Source organism: Malaclemys terrapin, chromosome 8 (assembly GCF_027887155.1).
Source record: "Malaclemys terrapin pileata isolate rMalTer1 chromosome 8, rMalTer1.hap1, whole genome shotgun sequence".
Lineage (NCBI taxonomy): Eukaryota > Metazoa > Chordata > Testudines > Emydidae > Malaclemys > Malaclemys terrapin.
This window is the reverse complement of record NC_071512.1, coordinates 99118396-99132648: the sequence shown is the minus strand read 5'-3', so window position 1 is coordinate 99132648 and position 14253 is coordinate 99118396. Positions and strand designations below refer to the sequence as shown.

The 14253-nt window shown below is 39.3% G+C and overlaps 2 protein-coding genes and 1 long non-coding RNA gene across 5 annotated transcripts in view; 2 read left to right on the top strand and 1 right to left on the bottom strand.

The window, feature by feature from the left end:
* LOC128841500 (nardilysin-like) overlaps positions 1-5118 on the top strand; it is an 89029-nt gene extending 83911 nt beyond the window's left edge. Inside the window, exons 28-31 of the mRNA XM_054036545.1 lie at positions 1247-1337; positions 1857-1973; positions 2582-2671; positions 3758-5118. Of these exons, the coding sequence (XP_053892520.1) occupies positions 1247-1337; positions 1857-1973; positions 2582-2671; positions 3758-3937 (478 nt within the window). The 3' untranslated portion in view covers positions 3938-5118. The remainder of the gene's footprint in view (positions 1-1246; positions 1338-1856; positions 1974-2581; positions 2672-3757) is intronic.
* A 588-nt stretch (positions 5119-5706) lies between these two features.
* LOC128841504 (uncharacterized) lies at positions 5707-10094 on the top strand. The gene is made up of 4 exons (XR_008445862.1): positions 5707-7878; positions 8008-8041; positions 8513-8585; positions 9998-10094. It is a non-coding gene; the product is annotated as an uncharacterized LOC128841504 (long non-coding RNA).
* A 97-nt stretch (positions 10095-10191) lies between these two features.
* The window catches only part of LRP8 (LDL receptor related protein 8), a 411845-nt gene continuing 407783 nt past the window's right edge, over positions 10192-14253 (bottom strand). For all 3 annotated transcript variants that reach the window (XM_054036543.1, XM_054036544.1, XM_054036542.1), the window contains one exon: positions 10192-13823. In XM_054036543.1, the coding sequence (XP_053892518.1) occupies positions 13785-13823 (39 nt within the window). In that variant the 3' untranslated portion in view covers positions 10192-13784. The remainder of the gene's footprint in view (positions 13824-14253) is intronic.

Sequence of the window (14253 nt, the reverse complement as noted above, 5' to 3'; positions counted from 1 at the left end):
GCTGTATGCATGTGTGATATTAAGTTAGCTCCATAGAATGCACTTCTTTAGTAGATTCTGTGTAATTACAGCCATGACTCATACTTTCCACATACAGTTTTAATCTTAGGCTCTAATGCTGCAAAGAGCTCAGATGGAGGGGGAAAGGTCAGGGTTCCCTTTTCGTCTACAGCTAGTCCCTAGGGGCATTGTCGAGACACTCCCTCTGAAATCCTGGTGGGTGGTCAGTAAGTGCACTGCAAGGTGTTTGCTCGTGAGGGGGCTTGGCACACGGCTTCTCCACGCTCACTTTTCAAGATCATCACTTTTGCGAAAACTCCTCCTTGTCTCTATTTCAGTGTCACACGGCACAGCATTTCTAATGTTTTATGACACACACAAGACCATTAGACTACTGTATATTAAATGATATTTGACTTACTTTTCATAGGCCAGTAAAACCCATCTCAGTTTTCAAAGCTCTAAGTGAATGACCTTTCAAATGCTGTTTTATCTTAAACTCAGAGTTCACGATAAACTGGTTTGATTCAACATCTTTTCACTGATTTTAAATAGATTTATTGCTAATCTTTAATTTTTAACAAAAACAGAAGCAATCTGGAAACAATAATAATATACAGCCTTCTTTTCTTTATCTCTGCACCCCTCCAAATTGCTGCATGTTTTTTCCTTGGAAATATCAGCCCAATGGACATAGCAGTTGGGAAACACTTGTTTAAACAGCTGTCACACCTATATAACACCTGCTTCCCTACAGTCCTTTAGCTTGTGTCTGGGACCCCAGGCTCATGCTTTCTCTATGGCTTAGGACTACTTGCTAGCAAAATTTCTGCCATGCCATTACCAGTCAGGAATTAAAAGAAGTAGAAGTAGTATTGGCTTCCTGCACATAAATCTTTAGTGGTCTTATATGAAAGGACTGGCTAGCTTTATTTGTCAAGTTATCTTATTTCTTAGGTTAGGGAAAGGTTACAAATTGAAACTGATAATGTCTTTCCTTTGTATGCTCCTTAGCAAACAGGTTATGTTCTATGGACCACCTGTGCCTCTCAAAAATCGCATTTTTCCTCTTCCCTTCTTGTTTAGTTTCTCCTTAGGATAATGAAGGACTCACTTGTGCAAACAGCAAAGCATGTTCTTAGCTCCTGAACCTCCAGATTTAAAACTATTGATTTCCCCCCACTTATTTATTAAGTTCTGCCAATGTTATTCATATGGTTCCTAATATTTCCCTTATTCCTTTCAGCTCTGAATTTGTTGACAAGAAAATAGAAGAATTTCTTTTGTACTTTGAGGGGAAAATGAGGCTTTTAACTGAAAAAGCATTCAGGACTCAGGTAAAAGTGGAAAAGCAGCCCAAACACAGCTCATAAGAATGGCTCTGATCTTCCCATATTGTTAAAAACAAAACATGCAAGCTCTTTGGAGAGGGAGAAAGTGGAAGCGATCAGATACTGGTGTTGGAGCTGCTCCTTGGCCATGCTTCCAGGCATTGGCTACAGCGCACAGTAGCATTTTCTGAAATTGGCACTGGACAGGGTACTTTGATTTTTTTCCTTTTTTGGTTTTGTACTCTTCCCCTCCCGGGATGGGACTCCTGTTTTTCTGAAAGGCTCCAGATGAGCTCAGGGGACACATGCAGCCTTGTTCAGTGGATGCTACGACTATTAGTAATTCAGTACTCAAAGCAACCTTAGAGGCCAACAGTTGCATTTAACACAAGTTCAACCTTTGCTTTGAATCATTCAATACACAGCAGCCTGAGCCTAGCTAAACCCTGTTGAAGCAGAATCCCACCCCTTCCCCGATATGGTGGCTTCCGTGTAAGAGTAATAATCATCAGTCTGTTTTTACAGGTCAGTGCTCTAATACATATTAAAGAATGTGAAGATTCCTATCTGGGAGAAGAGGTGGATAGAAATTGGAATGAAATAATGACTCAGCAGTATCTTTTTGACAGACTTGCCCATGAGGTAGTGAATGAAACTTAAATGTCAACCAATGTTATTGTCTTACTATGTCTCCCTAGATAATTATATTTGAAATATAGAGTGAAATTCTGGCTCAATGAAAGTCAATGGTAAACTCTCTCTGACTTTACTGGGGCCAGGGTTACATCAATACTGAATATTGCTTCTTAAATAGAAAGTTTAACATCTTGTCAATACTTAAACATCAATTTATAGTGACCTAGTATTAGGAATTAATATGGAGCCCTAGAGGTTGGAGTCAGTACTTCAAGGTCTGAATGCATTGTGACCTGGAGAGATCTTTATAAAGAAATCTTTGTTTTAAGTGTGTCAAGATGAATAGTAGTTACAACTTGAACCAGATTTTCAGAATTCATAGAAACGTCTAGCAATTCCATTTCATAAGCATCAGCAAGTGTTTTTGTCACTAACTGCTGCTTTCGGGATTTAAAATTTTGCTACAAGTATTTGTTCTGGGATGGAACTGGAGGATAATGGCAGAAGACTAGTAGAAACGTTCAAAATACTGTTCAACTGTTGGGAATTAGGTTGCTTTTAAAAGATGTGTCTGAAATTTGGACATTTGAAAAGTGTACTCTTGTGGGTTTTAGGTTGAAGCACTACGATCAGTAACTAAGTCAGACCTAGTTGACTGGTTCCAAGCTCATAGAGGCAAAGAGAGGAAAGCACTCAGTATACATGTGAGTATGTTTGGAATCATCGTGCTGTTAGATGAGATTGCTTCACACCATTGAGTTAACAGTAACTTCCTTATTTAATTTCTAGGGCCTGTCCTTTTCTTCTTTCCCACATTCTATGACTAACTTCTTTTAAAATAGGTTTCAGGGTAGCAGCCGTGTTAGTCTGTATCCTCAAAAAGAACAGGAGTACTTGTGGCCCCTTAGAGACTAACAAATTTATTAGAGCATAAGCTTTTGTGGGCTACAACCCACTTCTTCGGATGCATATAGCTATATGCATCCGAAGAAGTGGGTTGTAGCCCACGAAAGCTTATGCTCTAATAAATTTGTTAGTCTCTAAGGGGCCACAAGTACTCCTGTTCTTTTAAAATAGACTCCTGTGAAGAGGCTTATGTAAGTCATCTTTGCAGCACTTTGAAGCACCCTAGCAGAATGAACAACCTTCGCTTTTAAAAAAGAAATTAAATGATAAAATTGAAAATATCATTTCCTATAGCTATTAATATCTGAACTCTTGTTACTGCTTTAAACCCATGTCAGAGGAGAGGAATAAATCTTCATTTTGTCTATATAAAGTTTTCATAGTATTAGGAATAAATTACTTAACTCTGAAAGTTGCAGAAAGAAGTAAAAGCCTATGGATATATCTACACTGGAATCGGAGGTGTGACTGTAGCGAAGTGTAGACATACTGGAGCTAGTTTTGTTCTCTAGCTAGTGTGAATAGCAATAATAGTGAAGCACTGGCAGCACAGGCTGTACAAACCCACCTAGAACCCTGGGTATATACTTGAGTGGCTATCAGCTAGCCCATGCTGCTGTGGCTTTACTGCTCTTGTTGTTTGAGCTAGCTAGATCAACGCTAGCTCAGGTATGTCTACATGGGCTGCGGTCATACCTCTGATTGCAGTGTAGACATACCCTTAATTTGGTCTCTACTGCTATAGTTATTGAGTGTCCATGGAATCCAGATTGAAACTTAATGTTTAGCTAAAATATGCTTAAAATGACCCACTCGTACCCTAGATTTTAAGCATCCAAACTTTTACTGTCTTCTTGGTAACCCTCTGGCCTTTGAATTTTCAGGTGGTTGGATTTGGCAAACAAGAAGGCGACTCAGATGTTCAACAGTCCTTACTTGGTGAAATATATCAACTCACATTCTTACCCCCTTCCTCCTATATGAAGAATACCAGTTACATCAGGGACATTAGAAATTTCACATTAATGCTTAACCTCCTCCCTTACCACAAGATATTAAAATAAATTATAGTTGTTTTCCCCTGCATTTAAGTGTAGTTTAAGTAATTTTCAGTTTGAGAACACTGAATCATTTAGCCTCACTAAATGAATTTGTATTGTCAGCAGCGGTAGATGAGTTCTTCCCTTATTTTAATGAAGCTTTGTAGCATTGTACATCCACTTTGCTCTCTCCCACTCCTTCTCTGAAATCTGAAACAAATTTATTTTTAACAGTTGTTAATGGAAAGTATAACTCCTGTCCCCATTCTTAACATACTTCAAGTCATTTTCCCTCCCTTGTTTTTTATTGCGTTCTTATTGTATTCAAGACAACATGCTATGTAAACTTAAAACATTAATAATCTAGTCTTTATATTTTAGACACACTATTTCAGAGATCTCTTTGAACTTTTCATTACTCTGCAAAGGTACTTGTAAGAGCCTTAAAGAGATACTGCACCATATCAGCAAATTTCCGTACTTAAAACTTGCCTTCAGACAGCTTTTTAACCAGTGGGCCGTCTCACAGTCCAGAATAGCCTCCATCCACTCTTGCACTAGCCACGCACCCAACACATCCCGGCACCAATGGCTGCACAGGAGGGCAGCATAGGACCATCTGCGCTGCTGGAGCAATTCCCAGGGGGTATTTTGGCCTCCATTATGCTATGAGAGCAACATAAAAGGATCATAATGGCACCTTGTGAAATAATTTTTATCTGTGCAAAGGGATTGCAAAGTAGGTGTAAAATGCTACAGATCAGAATGGTAGCATTCTATATCTACTTTGCATAGGGGAGACTACACAATGTGCCAGGCAGCAAAGAAACAGGCCCTAAGCATTTAAATCATGGTTACAGCTTTATTTTCTAGTTTCGAAATGACAGAATGACTGATCCGATTTCATGCCATCTGTGGGATTAGCAAAACCAGAGAGACTAATAAACAGCAAACATGACAAATTAATGATGCAGAAGTAATATGCAGACAGTTCAGGAGGTCAGGCTGTTAAAGGCAGGGGACATATGACAGTCATTGCTAACAGCTCATAAATAGACTGAATGTTAGCTCTAATGCAGATTGTCATCCAATTGTCTCATTGTACAGTTGACTACAACAATTTTCACACTCCACCTAGCCTTTTTATTGTAAGAAACTCCCTACCATCAAAACTCACTATCCTTTAAATAAACACATTAGCCTTCCTCCTGCTGTTCATTTTCTTAGCAACACTGAACTCACCATTCAGATCAGGTTCAGTGTTTGGACCAAAATTATACCTGGAAGTACCAACAGTTTGAAGAGAGCTCTGGATTATATGGGGAAAATGTATAGGGTCAGAGATTTTTCACTTGGCTGGCACTAAATTGTTTCTTTGTTAGGCACACTTTCAGCAAAGGCCAGAGACTGAATGAGTCGTGAAATAGACTATCAGTTCATTCCTAGAGGTGTTTCTTCCCCGTAGTATAGGGAAGCTATAAATGTAAGATGTACAGCTCCACATAAACCTGTAGTCCTTAGACAAGGATGCGGAAGTACTGAACCACATTTTAGCTCCCTCCTTTCCCCAATCATGTATGATCCAGCAATGTAACTGGATAAATGTTGCCATTTATCCTGTCAAATTACCAAGGATATTTGCTTCCTTAAATTACTCTAACTCCTAGCTCAGTATAAATATTGTTGCCTTAACAGCTCTTAAAATGTTACAGTATTTTCAGTTCTCCCCCCCCCCCCCCCAAATAGGTTTAAGGTGCCCTTTGTAAATAGCTGGCGCTGTGAAGCACAGAGAATGCTCTTTCACTGCTGTGTACAGTGAGTGTGAATTGATGCATTAAGCCACGTTAAAGGTTTTTTGTTTGTTTCTAATCAAATTTCAGTATTCTCCAACTCTCACTTGATACCTGGCTAGCCATTACCCCATGTAAGATCCAGATCTCAGGACATTCCTCAGTCTATAGCCTCTTGGTTTCTTCTGGCGGATGCTGCCACCAATTTCTAATCCAAAACCTTAAATCTTAATCTTTCAATCAGTACCCCTTCCTTCTGGAGAAATGGGTGGGACTTTTTTTTTCTGTTTATGAATATTTACTGGCTGGCCAGAGAGTGTATTCAATCATAATTGCTATAATGAAACTAAAAGCAACAGTTCAATTATTCATATTTACTTGTTTGATCATTTAGTATGGGGGGCCCTGATTATGATTGGGGTTCCTGTGCAAAGCAGCAGCAATACAGATAGGAGGAGACTGTCCATCCCTCCATGGTTTACTCAGCTCCCACTGGCCCAAGACAGGTAAGCGCCAGGCCTGGAATGTAAATCAGTGCGCAAAAGGGTTTGATGTCAGTGGATGGTCCAAAGGTCTGCCATGTGGATTGTAGAATTGGGGTCTTGGTGTAGAACTTTTAATTGATATTTTGTGGTGTACAACTTTTAGTTGATATTTTGTAGTCTACAGCAGAGATTTCCATGTTTTCTCATGTTTCTGCTCCTACAGTTCCTTTCTAATGATCACTGTTGACTCCTGTGGTGTTGGTTGGTTGGTTGTTTTTTGCTGTCTTTAAGGTTAATAGTTGAATTACTAATGCTTTCAACTAGCCAGGAAGACTAGTTATTGTGGGCAAAAGTCACCCCTGTGTGGAGAACCCCTCACAAAACATATGCACCAGTTAAGTTCTCAGGTAGGATCTTGTGCCTAGACCTTGGGTGAGTCTCTGCACAGGGGTGAATTTCACCCTGTAACGAGAAGTTTCTAACAGTTCATGGCCATGGAGGCACATTCTCCCTAGTCACTAGATAGGAGTTGGATGTGGATTAGGAAGGGAATTTAAGACTTTTGTTCAAAAGACATTGTTCCCCTGCCCAGTGATCTAATGGAGAGCTGAGTCAGTACAAGGAGCTGATACATACTCCATCCAGAAGAGGGCAGCAATCCACCCACAATCCATTGATGTACAGTCATTGCAGATGCTGAAGAATTTATATAAAAACATAGATGTACTTTGTCTAGAGAACTCAGTGTTACCACACAGATGTATTTTAAATTGTCCCATGAGCCATCTAAGATAAAATGTGTAAAAAGTGACGTTAGAATATATATATTTAAAAAAAATTCTTTTTAACCTAGCTAATACCACCTAAAGTTACCAGGAATGAAAAATTATAAATATTGTGGGAATGCCTGAAAACTTCTACCAGGATTGGGACTCTGATGTGCTGGGAATTCTGTTTCCCTTATTTGTCATTTTTTGCTATTTGTTTCACTTTTTGCATTTCTCTCCACAGATTGTACAGACTTTTCTATACAGACTACTCTTTATAACTTTTTTTTCATTGTCAGTGTAACTTTTCTTATGCACCACCATATTCTTGTAGTGCAGTATTTTCTACCAGCAAGGGAAAGGTATTTTTCTGTTCTGTTTAGATTTGTTCACAGATTCCAAGGCTGAAAGGGGCATTGTGATCATCTGGTTTGGCCTTCTGTATAGCACAGACCATAGAACTTCCCCAAAGGAGTATATCTTTTAGAAAAACATCCAGCCTTGATTTAAAAATTGTCAGTGATGGCGAATCCACCACAACCTTTGAAGTTGTTCCAGTGGTTAATTATGCTCATTGTTAAAAATGTACACCTTATCTCTAGTCTGAATTTCTCTAACTTCAACTTCCAACCATTGGATTGTGTTATACCTTTCCCAGCTAGATTGAAGAGCCCATTTTAAATATTTGTTTTCCATGTAGGTACTTATAGATTGTAATCAAGTTAACCCTTAACCTTCTCTTTGTTAGACTCAAGGAGCTCAATCCATTTAGCTTATCGCTATAAGGCATGTTTTCTAACCCTTAAACATTCTCACTGCTCTTCTCTGAACCCTCTCCAATTTATCAACATTTTTCTTGAACTGTGGACACCAAAACTGGAGACAGCATTCCAGCAGTGGTTGCACCAATCCCAAATACAGAGGTAAAATACCTCTCTACTACTCAAGACCCCCCCTTTATACATCCAAAAATTGCATGAGCCCTTTTGGCCACAGTGCCACACTGGGAGCTCATATTCAGCTGATTATCACAATACCCAAATCTTTTTCAGAGTCACTGCTTCCCAGGATAGAGTCCTCCATCAGGTAAGTACGACCAACAATCTTTGTTCCTACATGTATACGTTTACATTTAGCTGTGTTAAAATGCGTATTGTTTGCACCCAGCTTACTAGCAAGCCAGATGGCTCTGTATCTGTGACTTGTTTTCTTCATTATTTACAACTCCCCCAGTTTTGGTGTTATCTGCAAACTTGATCAGAGATGATTTTGTGTTTTCAGGTTAGGTTATTAGATTTGGTAATAACTATTTTTTCTGAATATATTTCAATATAAAAATAACAGGCTAATCAAAAGCCTAAACTATTTGACAGTGTTCTCTTTAAGGAAATAAGATTACAAATATTGTACATTTTTTAATGAATAAAAATGACCTTTAATGAATTTGGTACTTAAAATTGTCTTGTTACCACACTGTTCAAATGGCATGTTGTAGAATTGTTTGTTCCATTTATCTGCGACCCTTACACACTTCATTTTGTTCTGCAAACTTTTCAGGACACTGAAAAAAACCTCTGGAAGCAGAATCTTGACCTGATGGCAATTTAAATTTTCTCAGTTCTAACAAGAGGTAAATCATAATCATTTGACGTGGTCACTGGTATTTAATGGCCACTTTATGTAAAAATCAAGTAGATAAACTTCCTCCAAAGAACAAAGGTGACTGTAGAGAAAAGACTTAAAGGCAGGTCTTATGACACTTGGCTCTATGTTAGGAGGGTCTCTTCCCACTGAGACAAAGTTTCCTAATCAATTGGAGACAAATCCTACCCACTTCCCTGTTGCTACCGAGAGCACCAGATAAAGTCGAAGTTTGGATTAGTGGGTAGAATTTGGGGAGCTCTTATAGGACATAAGAATCTCCTGCATCTCAGGAAGTGCATCTGGTCACTCTGGTACATTCTGTTGACTTTAATCTTGTAAAATTTGGGGGATTTTTTCCTCCTTACTTAACCAGTCATGTATTAGTTACCTGTAGTTAAACTTGGCAGAGCTGTGATGCTTTCAAAATTCATGAATAGCAGTGAGTGGTACAGATTTTAGCCTGTTTCTGGTTGTTCCAGGCTTGGTATGTAGTGGGGAGAATAGTAGTAGATTGCCGTTTGGTCTTCCAAACCATACATAAGATATGATCCAAGATTACCAAAGATAGTGTAACAGTTATTTTTGAAGTTTGGTTCTTATGTGTATGTCTCCATGTCAGTAGATGCTGTGCTGTAATTTTGTTTTGGGTTTGTGAAGCTATTATTAATATAATGATGAGTATTATAAGACATCCATGGTTGGAATATCTGGGCACTCTTTAAATGGCTTGGATTAAAAGCAATAACATTTCTACAGTATGGCAAGCAAATGCACCATATGCCTCCCAAAAGCAACACAATTTTACAGAATGGGACAAAATGTAGTTTTTTGTAATGGTAAACGTTAATATATTTGTGTGCAGCAGACTGTCTTGGTTATATTAACCTCAAATGATATGGATTTTAGTTCTGTCACCTATATAAAACTTTACATAATGTAAGCATAATTAAAACAAGCAGCATTTTCTGTGCAATTTGAAGGTGACAAACAGTATGAGTAGAGAAAGAGGACTTGACAATAGTCAAAGAATTGCCCATAGAGTATCCCTTCATTTGCATATAAAGGTTATGTAGCATCCATGTAGTTATGTAGGGGCTGCAAAGTTGTAGACTGGAAGAACTGGAGGATGTTAAATACAGACTGACTGGGACCATAAAGAGAATAGAGAATTCTTACACAGCTAGGACGTAGAGCAACACTGCTATGTCCTGATTTGGCGATAGGCAATTAAGAGCTGACCCATTCCTTGAGACTAGCTGGATGTGTGTGTGTCATTCAGAAGAGTCTGATATTTGCATAAGAGCCTGATATTTTGGCATCAGGTCTAAGAGCTGCAGTTCTTAATAACAACTTTTCATGTATGTATTGTAATGGTTTTCAACCTTTTTTCATTTGCAGACCCCTAAACATTTCAAATGGAGGGGTAGACCTCTTTGGAAATCTTAGACACATAGTCTACGGATCTCCAGGGGTCCACAGACCACAGGTTGAAAACTACTGTTCTGTGGTAATGACAACCTTCACGGACCGCTTAGAAATAGTCTGTGGAGAAAACCACTGATGTACTGTAAAATAACAGAACAGATCAGAAGTCCCAGATAAAAAAATTTAATCTCTCTATAGAAACAGTGCACTGTTTTACAAATGAATTCATTTGGTTTTCAGTACTCCTTTTTATGTAAGTACAGCAAAAGATATACAGACCATATTCTCCCCACCTCCAGCAGTTCTTTTGTCCATAAAATGAAAACTGAAACACAAAAGGCACCAAGCAAGAACTCATTCTAACAGAACTTCATTATGACAAGACAGAGATCAGAACGGATTACAGTGTTAACAGTTGGGATTGTTAGGACATTGTTTATTTAAAATAATTTATTTAAAAAACACATTTGGTGGCTGACTTCTTTTGATTAGTTACAAATCTGTAAAGTTTGAAACCAGCACTGGACATCAAATTAATTTAAAACGGTTTGAAAAAAATGCTGCTTTTTATACACATATTTGTACAGTTTTTTTATTTTTTTAAAAAAAGTATCAAAATTTAGAGCCTTCAAACATATTTACAGTTTGATGTTAGTGTTATCACACACATGTACAGCTCAGTTTTTGTTCTTTCCTTCATGCACACAGTGCATGGACTTGTAGTAGAAGAACTTTGCAGATTAAAATAATAATTGGAAATCTGAGAATCACATTTCTCCACCTCCCTTAATGATCTTTAAGTAATCAAGCCGCCTCCTTTAGATTTTTAGAACTGAGGTTTAACTTCATAGTTCCTTTGTACAAATTAGTTTGTGGTATATAGTGTTTCCGTGATGCATAGTGTAGCATTTTCTTCCTACACTTCACTCCTGTACCAAAACTTTAATCCCACATTAAATTGTGTGATTCCCTCCCACCGCCCAACACCCATCTTCAGATTTTGTTTTGGTCTTCCATAAGCTGTGATTCATGTATAAACGCAACACAGGTTACTCTACACCCTATTGCACAGTTTCAGATTTAGGACCCAATCCACAGAGGTGCTGAATACCTCTTGTCAGAGGTTGAGCCCCCTCCTCTTCCACTAAAATCAGTTAGGGCCTGATTTAAAGCCAATGGAAAAGTCTTCCATTGATTCTAATAGGTTTTTTTGAATCGTTCCGTTGGAACAGTGGGTGCTGTGTATCTAACAAACAGAACTGGATCCTTCATACACAGCAGGAGAGGTGTCTGGGAGTTGGAGCATATGGATATTGAAATGAGACATGGCAGCTATGGGATGGTGAGTTCAGAAAACTGCCCAAAGAGAATAAATCACTTGAACTTTTGCATCTGACTAACATGAGAAGAGAGGACCTGTGCCAAGTGGGAGAATATGAATTTCGTTCCCAGGAGCAGGAAGTAGTGCAGGAATGCAGTCAAGGTAATGTTTTCCATGACGAACAGTGATGATGGGGAAGAGAGTGCTTTGCACCACTCAGTGCCCTCTACCAGACAGTTTGGGTGGGAGTTGCTGCTTGGAGAGGGCCTGGTTCCTTACCCTAGCTGGAGGCTACTGGTGCAACTTGGGCCAGGCCTGGCTTAGGAGAAAGGGCTGCTTATGTTGAAGAGTTGATGCTGTGGCCCAGCCAGTAAGTGGGGGAGAAAATGTGGTCCTGCCTGAAACTGAGAGGTTAAACACTCATTATTTTCACCTCTCCTGCTACCTGATGATGATTGGGTGATAGAAGGAAGCAAGATGTTCGTTATGTGGGAATAGGGAAACCTCGCAGGGCATGAGAGGTGTCACTCCGCATTTTCCCCCTACCAGAACACCATGAAGCCACAGAATTAGCAAAGTAACACTGAACTCTTCACTGGAGTGGGTTGTAACAAGCACTGCCAATAAATAAATAAGTAGAATGTAAGATTTCCTCGACTCTTTCTAATGCTATAGAAATCGTGAAACTTATGTGTTAGTGTCACAATATCCTGCCAGGGACAATGATGTCCATCACATCTACCATTGTTCCCATTGTAGAGAATAGCCTCGGGGTGCCAGATCATCTAGGACTGGTATGATAGTCCCATAGTTGCTCAGCTTTAGGAACAGGTGAGATTGTAAGGCAGTGGTCCCCAAACTCTCTGCCCTGCCCCGTCCCCCAATGGTCTGCACCCTCCCCCAGGAGCGCAGTTGGGGGCTGGAAGTGGGGCCAGGAATGGAGCTTGATGGCGTTCCCTCCCTGTCTCCTGTGGGTGCTGGCCTGGGCTCTGCCACGCCCCCTTTAGAGGGGCACACACCACAGTTTGGGGACCTGTTGTCAGGATTGGGTTGTTTTGTTTTTTTTTCCAATTACCTTTTCAGCCATCCTACCAAGAGCTGTATATTCGAGGGCAGTCTGCTGACATTTTTTTCTTTAACCCCATACCTGTTGATCCACATTCCACGGACAACCTGCTGTGGTGAATGCACTGCTACAGTGCTGGATGTTCCAGCTACATCCACTTGGAATATACCTGCTGTGAATTCCAGGTATGGCAAGTTGGACTGCATCTCTGTGCTTCCTAACACTTCATTCATTTTAACAGTGTTAACAATCGGTAGTAGCACAGCAATAAAAGGATTAAGGAAAGATTTTTGTGATGAGCTATCTCCAGGGAGTTGATATATGATTACCAGACAGAGAAAATAATCACTTTTTATAAGCTGTAAACAAGATTCCCATGGAGGAGAAAAAAATGACAGATTTAGGTTTTCTTAAAAAATCCTACACCAAATAACCCCCATGGAGACAGACATGACATAAAGCCATGTTGAAACCTAATAGGAGTTTCTTCTGTGTGAGAGACATGAAGTGAAGAAAAGTTACTGTATGAAGACATTTTTGATGTAAAGATTTTTTTTAAAAAAGGAAATCAAGTGTGCTAGTGCCTGAGTCCTGGCCAGTACATCTGTCTGGGCTTGAAATACAAAGTAAACCATTTTGACAGCAGAAATTCATTACGGGAGTGCTTCATTCATTTTACAGAATCATTGATTATCCTAGTGTACAGCTGTTTCTTACTCCAATGGCTTTAGACTTCAAAGCAAATTTTCCATAAACATTCCTTAAGAATTCAATCCCCCCTAATTCCCATAGACTTGGGCTAGTAGTTTTAAAATATATTTATATGTATATATATGTATATATTTATATGTCTATATCTATCTATCTAGCCTAGATAGATATATGCACAGCAAGCCAAACATACAAAAAATAAATACTCTCACCCCTCTTTACAGAACAAATCTTATATCCCAATTTTGTTAATAAATATTCTAAACGGCTTGTATAGCATTTTTTTACTTATGTTGATGGATAGCCACAAAGCATGTTCAACCTATTTACAAAACCGCTATAAATATAGTTTTAAAATGACGCATAGCTATTGAACCCGGCAGGTTATGTATACTGGGTTAGTAGCTCAGCTGTAGCCCCTTCACTATCACGTATGGGTAGTGCAACAAGTTAAAACGTGTATAAAAGATTATACATACAAAACTCTCACATCCTTTGGATGTTTGCAGTTCATTAGAACTTTGTGGTTACCCTTCTGCAACATAAATAGTAATTAATTAGGGGGAAGAAAAGGACGGGGGCGGGGGGTGTTCCATGATCCAAAGTGAATCTGTTCAGTGCATATTATTCCATTGTATGGGACTAGAGCAGCGACTTGGTCCTCATGGTAACCCATCATCTTCCAGGCTCAATGCTACACGCTGTGGAGGAAGGAAAACACAATAGTGGTAAATGCTTGAGTGACAGAGAATCATTTGATCTCTTTGGACCTAATACCTTACTCATGAATCCTTCCCTCCTCCCCCCCCCGCAAATCCCACTGATTTCAATGGAGTAACACCTACACTGAGTACTTATTAGTACCTGGTCCTTCATGCCTCCAATTCCCCTTCCCCCAAATGGGGATAAGCATTACTCCCATGCACTACAGATGTGGTGGGAGGCCAAGTTCACCGATGTCTGTGACGCACATTAAAATCCTTGGATGGGAGGAATGACAGCAGCGCAAGGATTGCTATTATTATTACTCATTCAGCGATACTGAGACAGTGCCCTTCCTCACACCTGCACTGCTTTTACTCCCTTCTCTTTGTCCTTCCCTTCACAACTCAGTTATTACTCATCCAAGCT